Raw genomic sequence first — 22,980 nt, 5'->3', positions numbered from 1 at the left:
GTCCACAATATGCTGAAATATTAAGATTTCTCTTCACTGGAATTAAGTGGCCTCAGTCGACCCCTGGAAACCACCCCCATAGCGTCATCCCTCCTCCACCAAACTCTACAGTTGGCACCATGCAGTCAGGGGGTAACGTTCCCCTGGCATTCACCAAACCCGGACTCCTCCATCAGATGACAGAGAAGTGTGATCCGTCACTGCAAGGAAACACGTCTCCTCCAGAGTCCAGTGGTGGCGGCTTTACACCACTCCATCCGACGCTCGGCATTGTGCTTGGTGATGTAAGGCTGCATGCAGATGCTCGGCCATGAAGCTCCCGGTGGGGGCGCAGTGCTTGTGCTGATGGCACAGGGGTGTCTGGAGATAAGCGGCTGATCCCTGGGGTGAGGATATCAGCAATATACAATATTGTGCTATGAATAGATGGGGAACGGGCGTGAAGATTTATTTGGGGGGTGCTTTTTTTTTTAGTATTTTTTTGCAATTTCTTTTATTTTTTTATGCTCTTTATTTTTCGGAGAATTTACAATGAATTATACACATACTCAAACTATGCACAAAAAACCCCACCGAATATAACGCATACATAGCATATATTAATTAGAGAGCACTCCCAGGAAAAAATAACCCCTCCACCCCCAGAGCTTAGAGGTCCCGGCTCGTCCTCTCCTGTCACCTATTCCGCCATTTATTTTTTTTTTACATCATTTTACTACATATACCATAGAAATTTGGTAAGAAAGCCGCGAAGACGCTCTACCCAGTACGCGACTCTATGGTGCTCGCTGCTCGGCAGTTTGGGCCGTTAGGTCCTCCAGGGTCTACTCAGCCAATGACAGGAGGGGATTGTTTGCTTCTCGTCCTGGGTGGGCGTGGCTGGGCGTGTCATGTGCTCTTGGAGTAGTAGCGGAGGTACATCTGCGCATGCGCCTGTGACTTGGCGACGCAGAGGACGGAGACCTTCAGCTGGGGACAGGTGACAGCGGCCGGGGTCGTGTGTGAATGAGTGCGGAGACGCGCGGTAATGGAGCGCTGCTGTGTGACTGCGGCAGAGGAGGTCACCGGCTGTGTCTAGCGATGGGCTTGTGTGCAGGTGGAGGCATGGAGTAATCCATACGTGAGGGGGATCAGCGCTGAGTACATGGCTGCTCTGCTGATGCCGCGGAGGAGGAGGAGGAGAGGTTTCCGGACGATCGGGAGCCGCAGTCTCTTCCATCACTTGGAGATTGTGTCATTCAGAATTTGTTATAAATCCAGATATTGACATTTTCCATCTTGGATCTTCAGCCACTGAGACACAATGTAGGGTGTGTGCACGTGGTGTGTGCTACAGGGGGCGTCAGTGTGCAGCGATGGGCTAGGTTGTCTACACATGGAGGGGGGTAGCCTCACAGTACGCTGATAGATGGGGAGGGGGTAGCCTCACAGTATGCTGATAGATGGGGAGGGGGTAGCCTCACAGTACGCTGATAGATGGGGAGGGGGTAGCCTTACAGTACGCTGATAGATGGGGAGGGGGTAGCCTCACAGTACGCTGATAGATGGGGAGGGGGTAGCCTCACAGTACGCTGATAGATGGGGAGGGGGGTATCCTCACAGTACGCTGATAGATGGGGAGGGGGGTATCCTCACAGTACGCTGATAGATGGGGAGGGGGTAGCCTCACAGTACGCTGATAGATGGGGAGGGGGGTATCCTCACAGTACGCTGATAGATGGGGAGGGGGGTATCCTCACAGTACGCTGATAGATGGGGAGGGGGGTATCCTCACAGTACGCTGATAGATGGGGAGGGGGTAGCCTCACAGTATGCTGATAGATGGGGAGGGGGTAGCCTCACAGTACGCTGATAGATGGGGAGGGGGTAGCCTCACAGTACGCTGATAGATGGGGAGGGGGTAGCCTCACAGTACGCTGATAGATGGGGAGGGGGGTATCCTCACAGTACGCTGATAGATGGGGAGGGGGGTATCCTCACAGTACGCTGATAGATGGGGAGGGGGGTATCCTCACAGTACGCTGATAGATGGGGAGGGGGGTATCCTCACAGTACGCTGATAGATGGGGAGGGGGTAGCCTCACAGTACGCTGATAGATGGGGAGGGGGTAGCCTCACAGTACGCTGATAGATGGGGAGGGGGTAGCCTCACAGTACGCTGATAGATGGGGAGGGGGTAGCCTCACAGTACGCTGATAGATGGGGAGGGGGTAGCCTCACAGTACGCTGATAGATGGGGAGGGGGTAGCCTCACAGTACGCTGATAGATGGGGAGGGGGTATCCTCACAGTACGCTGATAGATGGGGAGGGGGTATCCTCACAGTACGCTGATAGATGGGGAGGGGGGTGGCCTCACAGTATCCTGATAGATGGGGAGGGGGGTGGCCTCACAGTATCCTGATAGATGGGGAGGGGGGTGGCCTCACAGTATCCTGATAGATGGGGAGGGGGGTGGCCTCACAGTATCCTGATAGATGGGGAGGGGGGTGGCCTCACAGTATCCTGATAGATGGGGAGGGGGGTGGCCTCACAGTACCCTGGTAGATGGGGAGGGGGGTGGCCTCACAGTACGCTGGTAGATGGGGAGGGGGGTGGCCTCACAGTACGCTGGTAGATGGGGAAGGGGGTGGCCTCACAGTACGCTGGTAGATGGGGAAGGGGGTGGCCTCACAGTACGCTGGTAGATGGGGAAGGGGGTGGCCTCACAGTACGCTGGTAGATGGGGAGGGGGGTGGCCTCACAGTACGCTGGTAGATGGGGAGGGGGGTGGCCTCACAGTACGCTGGTAGATGGGGAGGGGGGTGGCCTCACAGTACGCTGGTAGATGGGGAGGGGGGTGGCCTCACAGTACGCTGGTAGATGGGGAGGGGGGTGGCCTCACAGTACGCTGGTAGATGGGGAGGGGGGTGGCCTCACAGTACGCTGGTAGATGGGGAGGGGGGTGGCCTCACAGTACGCTGGTAGATGGGGAGGGGGGTGGCCTCACAGTACGCTGGTAGATGGGGAGGGGGGTATCCTCACAGTACGCTGGTAGATGGGGAAGGGGGTGGCCTCACAGTACGCTGGTAGATGGGGAAGGGGGTGGCCTCACAGTACGCTGGTAGATGGGGAAGGGGGTGGCCTCACAGTACGCTGGTAGATGGGGAAGGGGGTGGCCTCACAGTATGCTGGTAGATGGGGAAGGGGGTGGCCTCACAGTACGCTGGTAGATGGGGAGGGGGGTGGCCTCACAGTACGCTGGTAGATGGGGAGGGGGTAGCCTCATAGTACGGCGATAGATGGGGAGGGAGGGGGGTAGCCTCACAGTACGGCGATAGATGGGGAGGGGGGTAGCCTCACAGTACGGCGATAGATGGGGAGGGGGGTAGGCTCGCCTAGTACAGCGGTATATTGAGTATATAGTCAGTTTTGCTTATTACTGTAATGTAAGTACACCCGCGCCTCCTCACATAGCACATTACAGTGATACATGGGGGATCTGACTCCGTACGTTGACACATGGGGTGCGCACATTTGGGGGAACAGCACATAAATACCCGGCTATCCTTACATACACTGATCTGTGCTGTGTATGCGGGGGTCCGCTCGTGCTGTACTGTCGTGTGCCCTGTATACAGACATGGGTTGTTCTCCCCTCGGGGCTGTAAGTGTACAGCATATAGCAGGAGGGGGGTAACCGTACACATATGGGGGGCTCCTCAGGGGGCTGTGTATGGGGTCAGTAACACATATAGTGCTCTCTATTTTATGTATAATATATGTATAGGAATGTGACCTTGCTAATGCCTTCCCGTCTCGCCCGCACGCCTCGTCCACATTCCTGCTGGTTGGGAAGTCCCTGGGTTGCTGTACACTGGACCTCTATTGTTCTCTGTTATCAGCCATTTCTGACGGGCTGTAGTCTTTTTCAGTGGGATCACTCTTTTCCTGCAGTATACAGGTTCTTCAGATATATTTACATACTAAGCGGTGGGCACTGACCCCCGAGGTTTTGTTTGGTTAAGTAAGCGCCAAGTGCCTGCCCCTGTGTTATATACTACGGGGGCCGCGCTGTACAGCTCTGCTGCATCTATAGTTGGTGCCGGGCTCCAATTCATTATCTGCTCCCTGCTTTATCCTCCCTGCCCCCTCTCCTGAGGTGCCCCCACCCTCGCGGTGCGCCAGGCCCTGATGTGGTGCCATTAGATAACATGGGTGGAGCAGTAACGTGAAGAAAACCTGCAACACCAGATGTCCTATTACTCCGAGACAGTGTGAGAGACTGCAGACAAGATGGATCCTTGGCTCTTCCCTTCCGTACCCTACAGCGCCCCCTGCTTATTAGTGCTGGAATGTCCTCCGTGTGCTCCACCAGCACTAATGGTACAGAAGGTCCCATGAGGTCACTGCCAGCTCCCGTGTCCTGTTTGTAGTCCATTCAGCCCACAGACACAAAGACAGAGCCGGGGGAGGGGTGGCTAGTATTTTTTGACATGCTGGTTTGAGTGTTTAAACGACATGACAACTCCTCCAGACCGAGAAGGGGGCTGGCTGACTTCTCTGCAATGGCCAATACGTGGACGGAGAAGGGGGCTGGCTGACTTCTCTGCAATGGCCAATACGTGGACGGAGAAGGGGGCTGGCTGACTTCTCTGCAATGGCCAATACGTGGACGGAGAAGGGGGCTGGCTGACTTCTCTGCAATGGCCAATGCGTGGATGGAGAAGGGGGGCTGGCTGACTTCTCTGCAATGGCCCATGCGTGGACGGAGAAGGGGGCCTGGCTGACTTCTCTGCAATGGCCCATGCGTGGACGGAGAAGGGGGCTGGCTGACTTCTCTGCAATGGCCCATGCGTGGACGGAGAAGGGGGCTGGCTGACTTCTCTGCAATGGCCCATGCGTGGACGGAGAAGGGGGCTGGCTGACTTCTCTGCAATGGCCCATGCGTGGACGGAGAAGGGGGCTGGCTGACTTCTCTGCAATGGCCCATGCGTGGACGGAGAAGGGGGCTGGCTGACTTCTCTGCAATGGCCCATGCGTGGACGGAGAAGGGGGCTGGCTGACTTCTCTGCAATGGCCCATGCGTGGACGGAGAAGGGGGCTGGCTGACTTCTCTGCAATGGCCCATGCGTGGACGGAGAAGGGGGCTGGCTGACTTCTCTGCAATGGCCCATGCGTGGACGGAGAAGGGGGCTGGCTGACTTTAAGGTAGAGAGAACTGGTCCAGGACTGAGGCTTATGAGTGAAGATGGGGCTGTCTCCAATATTCCGGCCCGGAGACACCTTTGTACATGTTTCTCTCACAGATAATCACCTGTACGATCTCAGCATCCTCTGATGTTACAGGGGTCCGGCTCCGTACCCTTGCTCCTTACTACCCCGGCCCCTTGCACAGCGACGGCATATTACTAGGACAGGATAGTCCTTTGCTATTGAGAATGAAGTGTCTGCGATGCTGATGTGCTGCGTCCCCTTCTAAGCTTCCCCTGCGCCCCCCCGCTATGCTGGGTGCTGAGATATTCCCTGGCATAGTGTGACGGGTGCAGGATCAGGGGGGTTTCCAGAAATCGTAAATTCTTGATAATCTGGCATGGGACTATTTTTGCCTTCTGCCAGATTATCGGACGTTCCAGACCATCAGATGTTAGACTAATGGACTTTTCCTGTAGTAATCTGAGCTCCGTCGATTGTAGATTTACATTAAGCTCCTTCATCGGTGTCTTCGGCGTTTGCTCTGAGCCGCCTCCCGTACTCTGATCTTTTAAAGGGATTAGGTCACGAAAAAAGTAAGAGGCTTGTAGCCGACTGTGTCCGGGGGAGGTGGTAAGGACGAGCCCCTGTGGAGCTGCCATCACATGATCAGGGGTCCTGTCATTGCCCGGACACACATGACTAGGGTGTTGTCATATGTCACCTGCTGTCAGCACGTGGGGACACAACCCCTGACACCCAGTGTCCGTGGTACAGCCATGTACCGACCAGTGGACCAGAACCTTCGAGCAGTTTAAAAGCTTTTGTCCAGGATTAGAAAAAAAAAATTGCAACAGCGCCACCTCTATCCAGAGGTTGTGTCTGGTATTGCCGCTCAGATCTGTTGAAAATAGATTAAGATTGAAGTTTTGATTGTTGTTTTTCTCTATAATTCTGCAGTATTTATGGCAGGTAACAACCATTAATGTTTTTTCTGTTATCACCACATGTAAACTGTGTTCTCCATCTCCCCTCTAGAGCCATGGCCGTACCACCAAACTATGCAGACCTGGGCAAATCCGCCCGCGATGTATTTAACAAGGGATATGGTAAGTGTTAATGGAAACCATAAGAAGAAAATGCTCCTCATCCGCCAGCCACCGTCACATCATGCCTCTCCGTGTCCCTGCGTTACAGCCTTGTGGCCGGCATGGCTTGTCGTTTTAACCCCGATTTAATTTGTATCCCCCCCTCGGGATCCGAACCTGCGATTGTTTTTGTTCTGTACAGTGCCACACCTCTGCACAGGTTGGGTGTGGTATTGCAGATAAGCCCACTTCAGTAGAGCCAGATACATCTTATAGACAGGGGTGCTGTTATTTCTTGAGAAAATGTCGGATAGACTGTGGAGCAGCATGTTCAATCGCTACTCCATGCAGAGAGAGAACCCTGATATTGCGATCTGTTGGGCTCATCAGCCGTCAAGAACGATCACCCCTACTGTGTTGTGTGAAAATCCCTTTTAAATAATACATTTTCATTTTTCCTGCATGCACCACTAGGGGGAGCTTACTGTATGTGGGTTTCCACATGTCCCATTGTACTCCGAAGAGGATCAGTCTTCACATTACTCTTGAGCTCCCACTAGTGGTTACACCCGACTGACAGAATTGTATCACATAACTCGATGTCGTGTGAGTAGAACCAGGGCCATGGGGTGAAATTATGCTCTGTTCATTATATGGATATATTGGGAAATTACTGCAATTACCATAATTGGCAATGATTTATGGACCTTTTGAAATGAAAAATCAAATACGGTTGGACATTATTGCTTTTCTAAATTTTTTTTTTATTTACACACATGGTGATTTCTAAAATAACTTTAATTTGGGGTATTGCTTATTCCCTAATATAATGGTTGCCTGAACCGTGACTTTGTGATGGGTGTGAACCGTGAGTTTGTGATGGGTGTGAACCGTGAGTTTGTGATGGGTGTGAACCGTGACTTTGTGATGAGTGTGAACCGTGACTTTGTGATGGGTGTGAACCGTGACTTTGTGATGGGTGTGAACCGTGACTTTGTGATGGGTGTGAACCGTGACTTTGTGATGGGTGTGAACCGTGACTTTGTGATGAGCGTTTCTTTTCTTGTTACAGGGTTTGGGCTGGTGAAGTTGGAGCTCAAGACCAAATCCTCCAGTGGGGTGGTATGTAGCTGTGATATGTAGCAGAGCTGTATTTGTCACTTTTTTCATTGTGGGCTGTGAGCTGTAAAATAAGGGTCTGCGTTCGTCGGTAAGTTTCCTCGTAGTCGATGGGATGTAGTCACACAAGACCGATTTCTTGAGGAAAATCCCATATATCTGAAAATGGCTTACAGAAATCATGTCTCAGGTGACAAAGCCAGCTCTGCTATGCGCATGTAGATCACATTATATTGATTTTATTATGATTTTGGTGATTTGTTTCCTTTTCCTCCATGCTGCCTGGGATCTTACAGATGGTAAGCCATAATAGCGGAAAGTTATATGGACTTAGTATGGCAGGTGCATATAGGGTCCCCTACATTGGATGCCCCTCACTAGCTGCTATTGAGATGACATGTCCTATTGTGATCTGCTCCACTATCTGTACTTGTAGCCCCTCACAAGGCCGTAGACCCCCCCTAGTAATATTTGTGTCCTCTGCCCTTAGGAGTTCACAAGCAGCGGATCTTCAAACACTGACACGGGCAAAGCAATAGGAAACCTGGAAACAAAGTACAAGCTGAAGGAAGCGGGGATCACCTTCACCCAGAAGTGGAACACGGACAACACTTTAGGGACGGAGGTCGCCATAGAAGACAAGGTGAGCGGCGGCTGCCATTCTGGAGGCATCACTTGAGCCGCCATGAGGATCACATGAAGGTGTAATACTTTGTCTCTCTTTCTTTATACAGCTGGCGAAGGGCTTGAAACTGGCGCTGGATACCACATTTGTACCCAATACCGGGTGAGTGCTGATGCTTTACCTTCTTAACGTTCATACATATTTATCACTTAAAGGGTTTGTCCACTTTTGGGGACAATTTTATTTTTTTAAATGCATGTATTTGGGGTGAAACATCATCTTTACAATTAGGTTTCATAAGAAGTTAGCAGTTTGCCTTCCTTAGCCTGTATCTGTTGGTAGCTGCAGAATGAGTTAACTGAGCATCCGTTAGTGAGCTGTTTCTGACTGGAGAGTTTGTAGATTTATCTGTTCTCTTAGCTGATTTATAACCGCAAACCACCTCAAAATGGACTATACATTTTTTTTTTAAGGTACTCGATTTGCAAAAATGATTTTTTAACTCCAAATTTAAGTAAAAAATAAATAAATAAACAATTGCCCCAAAAGGTGAACGATCCTCTTAAAGGGATCTGTCGGCAAGATTTCACTTTTCAAATTATATGTGTATATAGCTCTTTCAAAGACAAGTCCAGCAATACCTTTACATGGCCAGTCCGTTCCTCTGTCACTGAGAAAGACGGATTTTGGTAAGACCTTACCTGTAAAATCCTTTTCAGCGAGGGAAGGAAGGGAGACACAGTCATTACTAGTGGGTAGGCGGAGCCCACATAGGATAGAACACCTCAGATTAAAAAAGAGAGTTGTCCGGCCCCTCCAGCTTGGGCTCCTCCTACTCCAGCTCTCCAGTCCGTACACAAGCTAAGGAAGAGCAAATATCACCAGCGGAGCAACATAACCCCTTCTGAAGAACTTCAGAGAAAAAAACAAGAGACAGGTTATGCATATAACAGAAAAACCACACAGTCCCAGGTACTACTCACTGGACCTGACCACTGCGATGAGCTGGCAATGCTGGAACAGAGCCTTAGCGCGCCGACCTCAGCCCAGATAATCGCTATCAGAGAAGGGTCACGCCGCATCTGAAAACACAACAACACACTTCTGCCATGGGAGGGAGCTGTGTCTCCCTTCCTTCCTTCGCTGAAAAGGATTTTACAGGTAAGGTCTTACCAAAATCCGTCTTTCAGCAGCAGATGGAAGGAAGGGAGACACAGTCATTACTAGTGGGACGTCCCAAAGCAGTCCAAAAATTAAGGGTGGGAAAAAACCAACAGAGGCAGAATCCCAACAACCTAGAAAAATGCGCAACTAGCGCTAAATACAAGTTAACGATAACTTAAACTACAGCCGCCTGCAGGACCCTACGTCCTAAGGCTGCATCAGCGGAAGCACTGACGTCCACCTTTTAAAACTTTGTAAAAGTGTGGACGGAACGCCAGGTAGCCGCCCGGCAGAGTTGAGCTGCCGAGGCCCCTTGATGAAAAGCCCACGATGAACCCACAGCTCTCGTGGAGTGAGCTCGAATCTTAATTGGACAAGATTCGCCCTCGAGTCGATAAGCCTCTAAAATGGCCGACCGAATCCATCGAGCTATAGTGTCCTTGGAAGCTCGTTGACCACGCCGACGACCTGCTGGAATCACAAACAGAGAGTCCGATTTCCGAAAACCTTGAGTAATAGACAAATAGAACTTCAAAGCCGCACTAAATCCAATGAGTGCAAGGCCCGTTCCTTCGCATTCCTCGGTTCCGGACAGAGCGAGGGCAACACAATATCCTGGTTAACATGAAATTGTGACACCACCTTAGGTAGAAAGTCGCCCCGTGTGCGAAGCACCACGCGATCCGGGAGAAACTCCAGAAAAGGAGGCGAGCAAGAAAGAGCCGCCAGTTCAGAAACCCTTCTCAAAGAGGTGACTGCCACTAAAAAGGCAACCTTCCAAGAAAGCAAAGAAAGGCTAACGGAGTCCATAGGCTCAAAAGGCCCATGTTGAAGAGCCTCCAAGACCAGATTGAGCCGCCAAGGGGACACAAGCGCCTTCCGCGGCGGAAACTGACGGGTTACCCCGCGAAAAAAGGAACGAACGTCCCTACGCGAGGCGATAGCCTTCCGAAACAGCAAGGACAAAGCAGAAACCTAACCCCTCAGAGTGCTAACTGCCAAACCCTTGTCCAGGCCATACTGCAAAAAGGCCAACAAATTGGGAATGGAAAAAATCCTCGGGTTCCTTGAAGAACCCGAACACCATGAAAAGAAGGCCTCCCAAGTCTTGTGATAGATCCTAGTAGTGGCAGGACCCCTGGCAGCTCGCAGAGTGGCAATGACTTCGGCTGAAAAACCTTGACGAGTCAAGATTTCGGTCTCAAGAGCCACGCCGTCAAACGCAGAGACTTCAGGTCCGGATGACGAACGGGCCCTTGGGTTAACAGGTCCGGGCGAAGAGGGAGAGGAAGTGGAGGCGCAGCCAGAAGCGACACCAGCGTCGAGAACCACGTCCTCCTTGGCCAGTCTGGGGCTACTAACATAGCCGGGACTCTTTCCAGTCTGATCCGACGCAACACCAGAGGAAGTAAGGATATCGGCGGGAACACATAGATTAGCTCGAATTGGTCCCCCGGAGCCACCAGAGCATCCACCGCCACAGCCTTCGGGTCCTTGTACCTGGACATGAACGTCGGTAACTTGGTGTTGAACCTTGATGCCATCAAATCCACTTGAGGAGTTCCCCAACGGGAGCACAGCTGTGCAAAAATTTCTGGGTGAAGACTCCATTCTCCGGGATCCACCTTCTCGCGACTGAGGAAGTCCGCCGTGATATTCTGAACTCCCGGAATGTAAATCGCAGAGATGGCTGGCACCTTGGCCTCGGCCCATACCAGGATCCGAGACACTTCCATCATGAGCCTGGAGCTCCTCGTTCCACCTTGATGGTTGATATACGCGACCGCCGTTGCGTTGTCTGTCTGCACTCGCACTGGCAGACCGTTTAAAGGGACCGTCCAGTGTTGGAGGCAAAGGAAAATCGCCCTCAATTCCAGGATGTTGATCGGCAGGACAGACTCTTCCGACGACCATACTCCCTGAATCCAGAGATCGTTTCAGACACCCCCCCAGCCTGACAGGCTGGCATCGGTGGTTATGACCGACCACCTCAGAAGGAGGAAGGACTTCCCCAGGGATAACGCTTCCGGACGTAACCACCATTCTAGAGACTCTCGCACCCTGTGGGAGATGATGACACTGCGATCCAGCGAAGCCTGTGATCGATCCCAACGGTTCAGAATGAGCATTTGGAGAGTCCTGGAATGAAATTGGGCAAACGGAAGTGCCTCCATTGACGCCACCATCAAACCCAAAAGGCGCATACACCTTCGAAGGGACATTGCTGTCGAAGACTTCATAACCTGTACATGTCGAAGAAGACTTGCTTGCTTGTCTGGAGGCAGGGACACCACTGCTCGTACCGTGTCGAAATGCATCCCCAAAAACAGGATTGACTGCGACGGTTCCAGAGACGACTTCTTCCAATTGACCAGCCACCCGAAGTCCTCCAGGAGCTGAAGGGATAGATTGCGAGCCGTCACCGCCTCCTCCTTTGAGGACGCCACAATCAAAAGGTCGTCCAGGTAGGGAAGAACCGTAACCCCCTGTCTTCGAAGGATCGCCATGAGAGGTGCCAGAATTTTTGTAAAAACTCTGGGCGCCGAGGCCAACCCGAATGGTAGGGCCACAAACTGGAAATGGTCCTGACCTATGGCAAAACGAAGGAAGCGTTGGTGGGCCCTTCCGACGGGAACATGCAAATAAGCGTCGCGAATGTCGATTGACTCCAAAAAGTCGTTCTGCGACAGGGCCGCCACAACCGAGCGAAGCGACTCCATGCGGAATTTCCGGGTGCGGACATGCCGATTCAATCTTTTGAGATCCAGAATGGGGCGAAATTTGTCCTCCTTTTTGGGGACCACAAAGAGGTTTGAATAAAACCCTCTTCCCCGGTCCTCCGGCGGAACCGGTACCACCACACCCTTCTGCAGAAGGGAATCGACCTCCTGCCGTAGAGCGGCAACTAGCTCGGGCTCTGACGGAATGCGAGATCGGCAAAACCTGTCCGGGGGTCGAGAAAGAAACTCTATGAAGTAGCCTGCTGACACAACCCGCGTCACCCAGGCGTCCGAAACGCGGGACGCCCAAGTCGATTCGAATTGGAGCAGGCGACCCCCCACTCGAGAGAAAACCTGGCGTCAGTCCGCCTTAGCGGGCTTTTTGTCAGCTTCCCGCTTGTCTTGACGGAAGCTCTGTTTCCAGGGAGTGCGGGATTTCTGAGAAGCCTTTTTTCCTGAAAAAGAGGGACGACCCGATCCCCAAGAGGGCTGACCGGACCGTCCCTTGGACCGAAAGGGCCGCCGACTACTACCGGCACTAGGCCTGCCCGACGCAGAAGCCACAGTTCTTCGCTGTGGTAAGGCCGCTTCTTTTGCCTTTGCCTTGACAATCAGCTCCGTGAGGTCAGATCCAAATAACTGACCACCCTTGTAAGCTAAAGATAGCAAACCTTGCTTGGAAACCGCGTCCCCGGTCCACTGTCTGAGCCACAGTGCTCTTCTGACTGTGACCGCCGAGGATTGCGCCCTGGACAGCAGTGACGCGGTATCCAAACCTGCATCACTGCCATATCGGGCCGCATCCTCCAACAACTTGAAAAGCCCATCTACCTCGGATAGCGGGGATCCATCCTGCCACGCCGTCCGTAGACGGTCCAACCAGCTTAGGGAAGCTTTACAAGCACACATGGATCCTAGCACCGCTCTGAATCCATGACCCGCGGCCTCGTAGATGGATTTCGCCGCCATCTCCGTTTTTCTGTCCAGCGGATCCTGCAGACTCGCCTTCCCTTTAACAGGCAGTAATGAGGATTTGCTCAGCTGGGATAAAGGGACATCCACTTCAGGAGAAGGAATCCAATTATCAATCAACTCCGTGGAACACGGATACAGTGCCTCAAAAAACCGTGTCCCCTGAAAACGTTTATCTGGACACAGGCGTTCCTTCTCCACTGCCCCATCCACTGCCAAGCGCGACCTATGCGACTCCTGAAACATCCGGGCCGACTTACCAGGACGTCTAGTTACCTCCTCCGGAAACTGTAACGCCTCCCTCATGGCTCCAATAAAAGCCTCTGCACGGCCCAAAAAAGAGGCAGAGTGCCCCTGCCGATCCTCCTTATCCGAATCGGACATCTCCCCATCTGAGCTTGAAGGGGAACCCTCCATAACAGAGATCTCCGAGTCGCTGCGTGGGGAGGGCAGTACCGGCCTGTGGCGCTTCCTGCCATGAGAGGATCTAGCTGACACCCAATAACCTAGAAGGTCAGACAGGCCATCAATAGAACGAGTGAGGGCCTCCATTTTGACCACTGCCCCATCACCGAAACCCCCGACCGCTGCGCTTGACGCCGTCGAGGACTCCTGCGTGTCAGACACGCGAGACTGATCCTGTAGCGGACCTGGGAGACGGTCCGCACCTCCTGGACCCTGATCTGACATGCCCTCACACAGTATATGGCAGGTTAAACCTGTCAGTAAGTAGGACAGTGTGGTTTCTTAAAAGAAAGCTGAAGGGTTAAAGCTCTTAAAGAGAGAGCTACCCCAGCTGACCCCCAATTAAGGGATAACCGCTTAATAAGGGGTTAATGTCGCAGACTCCCCACAACCTCTGTGAAATGAAAAGGATGTGCGAGCCCCAGACAAAAAAAGGAACCTCTATATGAGGTAATAGCCGCAGGACAGCACAGTCTGCCACCTTATTGTGCCTCAGAAAGGTGCCCTGCGCTGAGGGGGTGAGGGGTTAAGCTTCTGCCCTGACAGGCAGAAGCGACTCACCCAGCTGGCCGCGGTGCAGTGTTCCTTCGGTCTGTCGGGAGGAGAGGAGAGTGAGGAGCCCGATGGAAGCCGTTCAGTAATGGCCGCCGCGCTGTGAGGAGAGAGAAGCCGGAAGAGGAGGGGCAGGAGAAAGCGCGCGCTCAGAGCGCTTCCTGCCCGCGAAAGACCGGGAAGGCGCGAAGCCACGCCCCCCCGCCGGCTTCAAAAAAAGCGCGCGCGACTCCTCCGCTCTCCGCTCCTGCCCCGCTTCCATGTCCTGCAGGCATCCACCTGCGGACAAAAAAACACAAGTCACCACCTGAATACATGTAGCAGCGGCTGCCGCAGCAGCCACTGCAGCACTCAAAACACATTAACATGCTGAGTACTCACCCAGCTGAGCGCCACAGGGACCCCCAGGGATTTGTGGCGCTGTGCCCAAGCTTCCCCCCAGGGCGGAGAACGCAGTGACCCCAGATGCGCGGTTTGCGTCCCCGCCAGGGAAGCATCCCTCATCCCCCGGGGCCGGCAGGGTTCTGCAGGGACCTCTCTCAAAGGGTAATGCAGATCCGCCAAGGGAGGGGTGGGGGTCCAGCAGCGCTGAGACCCCTGAGACCTCAAGACCACGGGGGTCCAAGTCTCTGTCTGATAAAAATAAAAAAAATTTCTGAGGAGCTGCTTCCAGCAGCGACCATCCTCTGTGACCTCAAATTTTAGACTGGAGAGCTGGAGTAGGAGGAGCCCAAGCTGGAGGGGCCGGACAACACTCTTTTTTAATCTGAGGTGTTCTATCCTATGTGGGCTCCGCCTACCCACTAGTAATGACTGTGTCTCCCTTCCTTCCATCTGCTGCTGAAATCAGTGTTCCATTAATATGCAAATGAGGCTGAAGAACTATTTGTAGATCTGAAGCCTCTGTCACTCCAGCTCTATTCCCCACCACCTGCTTAATTAATGGCTCCTTTGCCTGAAATCACACAACATAGAGGGAGGGGAATAGAGCTGGAGTGACCAGAGGCTTCAGATCTACCATAGCTCATCAGCCTCATTTGCATATCGATTCCAACGTTGATTTCTCGGTAGCGGAGGAACGAACTGACCATCTAAAGATATTGCTTGATTTGTCTTTGAAAAACGACATGCTCATATAAATCGTTTTAGGGGTGAAATCCTGCTCTAAGGAAAGTCATCGAAGTTTGGGTGGTCCAGCGTTCTCGTGTATGGGGGGTGCCTAGACCACACTATTAACCAGCCAGTTTAGAAGATGCATATGGAATAATGATCTCTCTTCTTTTTGTCTAATAGTAAGAAGAGCGCCAAACTGAAGACCTCCTACAAGAGGGAGTATGCCAATCTAGGGGTGGATGTTGACCTGGACCTGGCTGGTCCCACTATATATGGATGGGGAGTCCTGGGCTACCAAGGTTGGCTGGCTGGCTACCAGATGGCCTTTGACACTGCCAAGTCCAGACTGGCACAGAACAACTTTGCACTGGGCTACACGGCGGGTGATTTCCAGCTGCACACAAACGTGTAAGTACCATGTATAACACCGTAACATCAGTATAACGGTAGTACGGCTCCTCTCCCAACGACGTGACGGGGTTTTGCCTCCTCTCTGCTCAGGAACGACGGCACGGAGTTTGGAGGCTCCATCTACCAGAAGGTCAATAAGGATGTGGAGACCTCTGTGAGCCTGGCATGGAGTGCGGGCAGTAACAACACACGCTTCGGCATCGGAGCCAAGTACCAGCTGGACTGCAACACCACACTGTCTGTAAGTACGCCACCAGGAATGGCAGCGGCTCTGTGTGCACTGTGCTGCAACGCTTTACTCTGACCGTACAGATTTTATCCACTACTAATACCGGATTTGTTATTGCACAATCTGTGGATGTGCGATCCCCGGGTACCCAACAAGCTCACCCAAAAAAAACAGCTAAAGCGCAATCAGTGGCGTGCCATACCTCTATAAGTGGCTGAGCATTAGTCCCAGGCTCAGCCACAGTGTTGATTACGGCAGTGATAGGTGGTGGGACAATCACTATCCAATGTGCCATACCAGACACAACCCATGGTACCAGGCTCGGCCATGGTGTTGATTACGGCAGTGATTGGTGGTGGGACAATCACTATCCAATGTGCCATACCAGACACAACCCATGGTACCAGGCTCGGCCACGGTGTGGATTACGGCAGTGATAGGTGGTGGGACAATCACTATCCAATGTGCCATACCAGACACAACCCATGGTACCAGGCTCGGCCACGGTGTTGATTACGGCAGTGATAGGTGGTGGGACAATCACTATCCAATGTGCCATACCAGACACAACCCATGGTACCAGGCTCGGCCACGGTGTTGATTAAAGCAGTGATAGGTGGTGGTTGGGCAGTTACTATCCAATATACCAGACATAACCCATGGACAGGTATGGCGCTGTTTCTGGAAGAAAGATGCCGTGTTTTTTGTAATCCAGTAAACCCCATACATACGATTGTTTGGTGAACATCACTTTCCCATATACGAGTGCTCAGCGAGGTTGAGCGTTCATGTGTTTTCAACATGGAGAGAGGAGAAAGCAGAAAGCTGCTGCCTGAACACAAAAGCCATAGAAATTCCCAACGTCAACTCTTAGAGAATCCACGGGAACCTCCACCTCCCAATCATCCAGGTCAGATGGTGAAATCGGTGGCCTTCCATATAATGTGTACATATGTACTGTACTGTCATGGATTAAAAGCTCTGAATATTGCAGGGGTTGTCCAGATAAAATGACCTTGCAAAGGATGGCTCGTCAATATAATTTTTTAAGGTGATCTTACAGCCAATTTCCCCCCACCATTTTGCTGCTATTGGGTTCCACAGCCCCCGGAAGTTCAGTGTAGGGAGCCAGCACAGCGCCGTACACTGTATAGTTGTCATTGTCAGGTACTGCAGATCAGTGTATGTGAGCTGAGCTGCAGTACCTGAGAACAGTCATTACTGATGGCTCTGTGATGTCTTGGCTCTTTATACCGGGAACCCTTTTTGGGAGGCCGTGGCTCCAGGTATCAGCTGACCAATCATCAATATCGTAGTACTGTACAACTCCTTTAAGCCCTAATGCACACTTTGATATGTCATCCATTATGGATGGATTTTCCTATGTCTCTCTGCTTTAATTTGGATTTCCGCATGCAATGCTTTCAGTTTAGGGTGGAGTCCATCATTAACGCAAGACCTGCCCTGACCAGCAATCTACAATGTCTTCACTTTACGATGTCGCTGTTCTTCCTTCTAGGCCAAAGTGAACAATGCCAGTCTGATTGGGGTAGGCTACACACAGAGCCTGCGGCCAGGTACGTTCCCGATTCCCATGTTATATATCTTAGTCCATGTGATACATATCACCCACTATTCAGATCTGCACTGGATTTTCCGTCTCAGGAATATCTGCAGTGTGTGACATAATGGGTAGAGTGGAAGAGATTGTAAGACGTCTCATGCATGTGCTGCCGAGAAAATCTGAAGCGTAAATTGCACAGCGGTGTGGTTATTTTATGTCTGTGGATTTCACCCTTTGCAAACCTGCAGATTAATCACATATGGAAATACTCTTTTTCAATCAAATCTGTCAGCAGTTTTTTTGATATGTAACCAGAGAGCAGCATGATGTACAGGCAGAGACCCTGATTCCAGTGATGTGTCACTTGCTCAGCAGCTTGCTGTAGTTTCAAAACTATAAGCGCTTTATCAGCAGGAGATTATCACTGCAGGACTAGGTGTCACTTGCCAGGTAGTCATGCTAATCTGTAACCCCGCCCCCACCACTGATTGGCAGCTTGTTGATAGTGTACACATGACGCTGCCAATCAGTGGTGGGGGCGGGGTTATACACAGCTCAGCATTCTGAGGTCTGCTCCATCTACACCAGAAAAAACAGAGATTGTATCAAAACTGCACTGAGCAGCCCAGTAAGTGTGACATCGCTGAAATCGGGATTTCTGCCCCTGCTTCATGCTGCTCTCATATTACATAGCACAGACCTGCTGACAGATTATTTTAAGGCCTCATTCAGACATCAATTTTAGATGTACATGTTCTACCTGTGGTTCTCATGAATAGAGTACGTACCCAACATAATATATGGAGCTGTGCACATGTCTGTTTTTTTGCAGACCGTGTGACCACAAAAAAAAAAAAAAAGACATGTCCGTTTTTGATCCTCGTCATGGATCAAAATGACCAATATAAGTCTATGGGTCAGTGAAAATCACTGACAGCACAGAGATGGCATCAGTGTGCGATCCGTTATCGGAGGGGTATTCCCATCTCCAAGATCCTATCCCAATATGTAGTAGATGTATTAATATAAGAAATGTAGTTCTTCTGATTCACTGTCGCTTACCCCATGTGCAGTGCAGGGTATTGCAGTAGCTTAGGTATCCATGGTTACAACCACACATAGTGACAATTAGATGTTAGTGGCCATAACCATGGATACCCAAGCTACTGCAATACCCTGCACACGGGTAAAGGACATAGAGAATCAGAAGAACTATGCTAAATTTCTAATTGGATGTATTTGCTTCGGAGAAGGAAGAAGCCATCTGATCGATGTGGTCATGCTTTGCGTGCCCGTCCAGACATTCATGCGAGACCTACAGCGATCTTTGGCCACTTGTGTTGAAGCCACATTTGCTTTGTGGCCCCAGGCAGATAATCCCTCCCCCCATTTTAATTCTTCTCTTTCCAGGAGTGAAGCTGACCGTGTCTGCTTTGATCAACGGGAAGAACTTTAGCTCCGGAGGACACAAGGTGGGCCTGGGCTTTGAGCTGGAAGCGTAAGGATGTAGTGGGTCATCACTGAAGATCCACCAGCCCTGACCCTTCTCCCCTCCAGAGACTCCCAAGAAACAGATGTGGTATCACATAGAGCATGAGATGAAGCAGTGCTGAGATGTGTCCTGCATCTTAAGGAGCAGCGGTTCACATGGCTGCAGGAATGGACGATGTTGTCCCCCGGGGGCCAACCCAACATCCTTCTCAGTAACGATCAGCAGAGGTGTTAAACGTTGTGTCCCCGCAGCATTAGGTCATTGATTTCCCACACACTACACAGTGTCTGGTCTAGGGATAAAAAGCCACATTTTCTAAGCCTAGTTTCCTGGAAGTTTCTGTTTTAGTTCTCCTGTATTTGAGCCGTCTGCTTGTAATAACAGGCTAGGACCCCCTAAGTTTAGAACACTACCCTGTCCCCCAAATTAGTTGCTTTACCGTGGAAGTTGTGCGCTCACGTCAGAGTAGGGGAGGGTCCCCCGGTCATTACCGCTCACACTACAGTGAGTGCACACTCCATTGTCCAGAGTGTTCTCATGAAGTAACTTAATATTTGGAGTATTGTAATAAAGATGGACACCTGCACATCTGCTGGAGTGGTTCTTGTGTTATTTTCTAAGTGAAAACATCTTACTCCAGAGAAATCTACATTTTAATTAATATGTAAATGAGCTGTTAAGATCTATGGGCCGGACATAGATCTCCCTGAGAATCTGCCTCCAGAGATTATTGTAAGTAAAATGGGGAATTACCAATGTGAGACACGTCCAACTGGTGTCTTCCCCTCATGCTTCAAGCATGACTCCATCACACCCATCCTCAAAAAGCCCTCCCTTGACCCATCCTCTGTCTAGCTATCTCCCCATATCACCTCTCCCCTATGCCTGAAAATTACTGGAACAACACGTCCATTCTGAGCTGTCCTCCAACCTCTCCTCCTGCTCCCTCTTCGACTGCTTATAATCTAACCGCCAAATCCTAGAGACACTACTCTGTCCTCCTCCACCTAGATATATCATCTGCCTTCGACACAGTGGACCATTCCCTCTTACTACAGACTCTCATCTCGGCATCACAGCATTGGCCCTATCCTGGATCTTCTCATACCTAACAGACAGGACATTCAGTGCCTCCCACTCACACACCACCTCCTCATCTCGCCCCCTATCTGTCGGTGTCCCCCAAGGTTCAGTCCTAGGACTCCTGCTCTTCTCCATCTACACCTTCAGCCTAGGACAGCTCATAGAGTCTCATGGCTTCCAGTATCACCTCTATGCTGATGGCACACAGATCTACCTCTCTTAACCGGATATCACCTCCTTACTAACCAGAATCCCACAATGTCTGTCTGCTATTTCATCTTCTCTGCTCAATTTCTAAAACTCAACATGGACAAAACAGAATTCATCATCTTTCCCCCACCTCACTCAGCACCCCCAACTGACCTATCCATTAAAGTCAATGGCTGCCCACTCTCCCCATTCCCTCAAGCTCGCTGCCTTGGGGTAACCCTGGACTCTGATCTCTCCTTCAAACCACATATCCAAACCCTTTCCACTTCCTGCCGACTTCAACTCAGAAATATCTCCCAGATCCGCACATTTCTCAACCGAGAATCTGCAAAAAACACTAGCGCACGCCCTCATCATCTAACGCCTCGACTACTGTGGCCTCCCCTCTAACACTCTCGCACCCCTGCAATCCATCCTAAACTCTGCTGCCTGACTAATCCACCTGTCCCCCCGCCCCACCTCTCTATTAATCCCTTCACTGGCTCCCCATTGCCCAGAGACTCCAGTTCAAAACCCTAACCATGACATACAAAGCCATCCACAACCGGTCTCCTCCATACATCTGTGACCTAGTGTCTGGTACTTACCTGCACGCAACCTCCGATCCTCACATATAGTGACTGCTGACTATTACCTTATGACCAGACAACCTCTTTAACAGCTCATTTACATATTCTAGAGAAAGCTACATTTTTCCTTATAAGACGTCGGATCGCTGATGTCGAGGTTCCATTTTATTCAGCTTTCTATGACCTGCATGCCGATATATCGACTTAGGAGGTTTAATCCTACTGACAGATTCCTTTCTGGCTTCAGGACGGCTGCAGCTCCAGAGTCTATGATGTTAAATCCTGTGGGTTATGCAGGAGGTTTGTAGGTGAAAGCTATGGGCACCGGTAACTTATGTAGTACATTGCAATCAGGTGACTGCTCGGCCTAGACCTCTGTGACAGTCCTGCATTATCTTCATGAGGATAACTTATACCAGAGGCCGTATTGTTCTTTGGTTTTGTACCTCACGTTCCTGGAGCATAATCCATAATGCCTGTGTGCCCTGGTCCCAAGCAGTGACTACCAGCCCTCTACAGCCCTGAAAGCCTAAATATGAGCTGCTGTCAATCACTGTGTGGTCGGGGGCAGCGGTCCTCTGGGACGCCTCTCCACTACCCCTTTCTTCCCTCTAAAGCCTGACTTAAAAATTAGATTGGTTACTCTGTATTTCATGGTGTATATGAAAATAAACTAATATCAGAGACCTGTTCTCTCCTCCAGCACTGATCTTTCCCTCTTACGAGGCGCTGCGAAGTCTTTGGCTTTACCCAGAAAGAAACGAGATAGGAAGATGAAACTTTACATTTATTCAGCGTACTCTCCACTGCTGTCACCACACTTCTCACATCGGTATTCCAAGTTCCGTAAGCCTTGCAAAAAGAAGGATTTTGGTTGTGCCTCAAACCAGTCATCTGTAGCAGTAGCAGCCATGGGCATCAGAAATGGTGTGAAATTTGGTACCTTGAGGTGTTTCTTCAGGTTTGGAAACAGATGATAGTTGGAGGGAGCTAGATCTGGTGAATAAGGTGGGTGGTCAACCAGTTTTGCCGTGGTCACTTGTGCAGTGTGAGCGGAGGCGTTGTCTTGCAGGAACAAGATTCCTTTAGACAGCCTGCCGCACCTTTTGGCCTTCAATTGGTCCAAAAGTTCAATGTAATACCTTGTATTGATGGTAGAACCACTTTGAAGGTAGTCCGGTAGCAGCACGCCCTCCTTATCCCAGAACACAGACGCCATCACCTTAGTGGCTGATTTTTGCACCCTGGACTTCTTTGGACGAGGAGAACCACTGTGCCTCCACTATTGACTGCTCCTTGGTTTCAGGGTCATACAAATAAATCCAGGTCTCATCCATAGTGACCAGTCGATCCAGGAAGTTCTTATCAGTCCGGAAACGCTGACAAATGCACCAGGAAGTTTGCACTCGCATGCTTTTCTGATCTGTTGGCAAACATTTGGGGACGCACTTTGCAGATTACTTCTCAATGTTCATGGATAATGACTAGTGTTGAGCGAGTATGTTCTATTAACCCTTTCGCCGAGTATGCTCGGGCCGAGCTCCGAGTATTTACAGCTGCTCGGTGATATGGTTGAATAGCTCCCGTGTGCATGATTTGCAACTGTTTGACAGCTTTATTACATGTGAGGAATGTGTAAGAAATAGACATTCCTCACATGTAATAAAGCTGTCAGTTGCAAATCATGCACACGGGAGCGATTCAACCATATCACCGAGCAGCTGTAACTGCTCGCAGCTCGGCCCGAGGGTACTCGGCGAAAGGGTTAATAGAACATACTCGCTCATCACTAATAATGACACAAACACATTCACGAGAAATCCCCATGATGTCTGCTATTCCTTTAGCTGAAATTCGCCGATTCTCCAGTATGAGGTTGTGCACAGCATCAACGATCTCCGGAACAATAACCACTCTCGGGCGTCCATGATGTTCCTCATCATTGGTGCTGAAGTGGCCAGTTTCAAATTTGGCAACCCAGTTCTTAACTGTAGAATATGAAGGGCATTGATCCCCCAATGTCTGTGACATATCACCATGAATATCCTTCGCTGACTTTCCTTGCAGAGACAAGAATTTTATCACTACTCTGCTCTCATTTGCTGTGAACATCGCCTTAGACTCCGCCATTTTGTTTTCCCGTGCGCCTAGATCACTGTAAGCTACAAACACAAAATTTTGAAAACATATTAGACACACAAGGCTTTCATGTGATGAAACCTTCATTACCATAGAAACAAAAAAAGAACACAGACTTATCAGCAGCCCCTATTCACAATTAAAATCTGGCTGCTGGGAATATAGATTCACAATGCAGAGGTAAGCGGTGACGGTTGCTGCTTATAACAGTCTATGGAGGGGGAGGAGCTAGATGAAGACAGACATTCTGCTGCAAGTTCTCTTGTAAAGACAGTTACAGGTTAAGGTGTAACTA

General features: G+C 50.7%; 1 protein-coding gene across 2 annotated transcripts; it reads left to right on the top strand.

Annotated features, from left to right (window-relative positions):
• Nucleotides 1–858: 858 nt before the first annotated feature.
• VDAC3 (voltage dependent anion channel 3) lies at nt 859–19,270 on the top strand. Of its 2 annotated transcripts, none has more exons than XM_073653967.1 (9): nt 859–979; nt 6,209–6,279; nt 7,331–7,380; nt 7,868–8,020; nt 8,112–8,164; nt 15,169–15,396; nt 15,490–15,640; nt 17,148–17,205; nt 18,603–19,270. In XM_073653967.1, the coding sequence occupies exons 1-9, from the start codon at nt 891–893 to the stop codon at nt 18,692–18,694; spliced, it is 945 nt and encodes a 314-aa protein (XP_073510068.1). In that variant the 5' UTR covers nt 859–890; the 3' UTR covers nt 18,695–19,270. The 2 variants fall into 2 exon arrangements, with proteins under 2 accessions (XP_073510068.1, XP_073510069.1); XM_073653968.1 differs by having other exon boundaries at nt 956–1,024.
• Nucleotides 19,271–22,980: the final 3,710 nt, after the last annotated feature.

The sequence above is a fragment of the Phyllobates terribilis genome, unplaced genomic scaffold (assembly GCF_046119375.1).
Source record: "Phyllobates terribilis strain yellow unplaced genomic scaffold, ASM4611937v1 Scaffold_11__3_contigs__length_659146591, whole genome shotgun sequence".
In the NCBI taxonomy this organism is placed as follows: domain Eukaryota; kingdom Metazoa; phylum Chordata; class Amphibia; order Anura; family Dendrobatidae; genus Phyllobates; species Phyllobates terribilis.
This window is presented reverse-complemented; position numbering and strand designations above follow the sequence as displayed.

Bases quoted from the DNA above. Each gene is read 5' to 3' on its own strand.
- VDAC3 (XM_073653967.1), top strand. From the start codon at position 891: ATGTGCTCTTGGAGTAGTAGCGGAGGTACATCTGCGCATGCGCCTGTG. The intron at 7,381-7,867 runs GTATGTAGCTGT...CTCTGCCCTTAG, and splicing joins CCAAATCCTCCAGTGGGGTG to GAGTTCACAAGCAGCGGATC. The intron at 15,641-17,147 runs GTAAGTACGCCA...TCTTCCTTCTAG, and splicing joins ACTGCAACACCACACTGTCT to GCCAAAGTGAACAATGCCAG.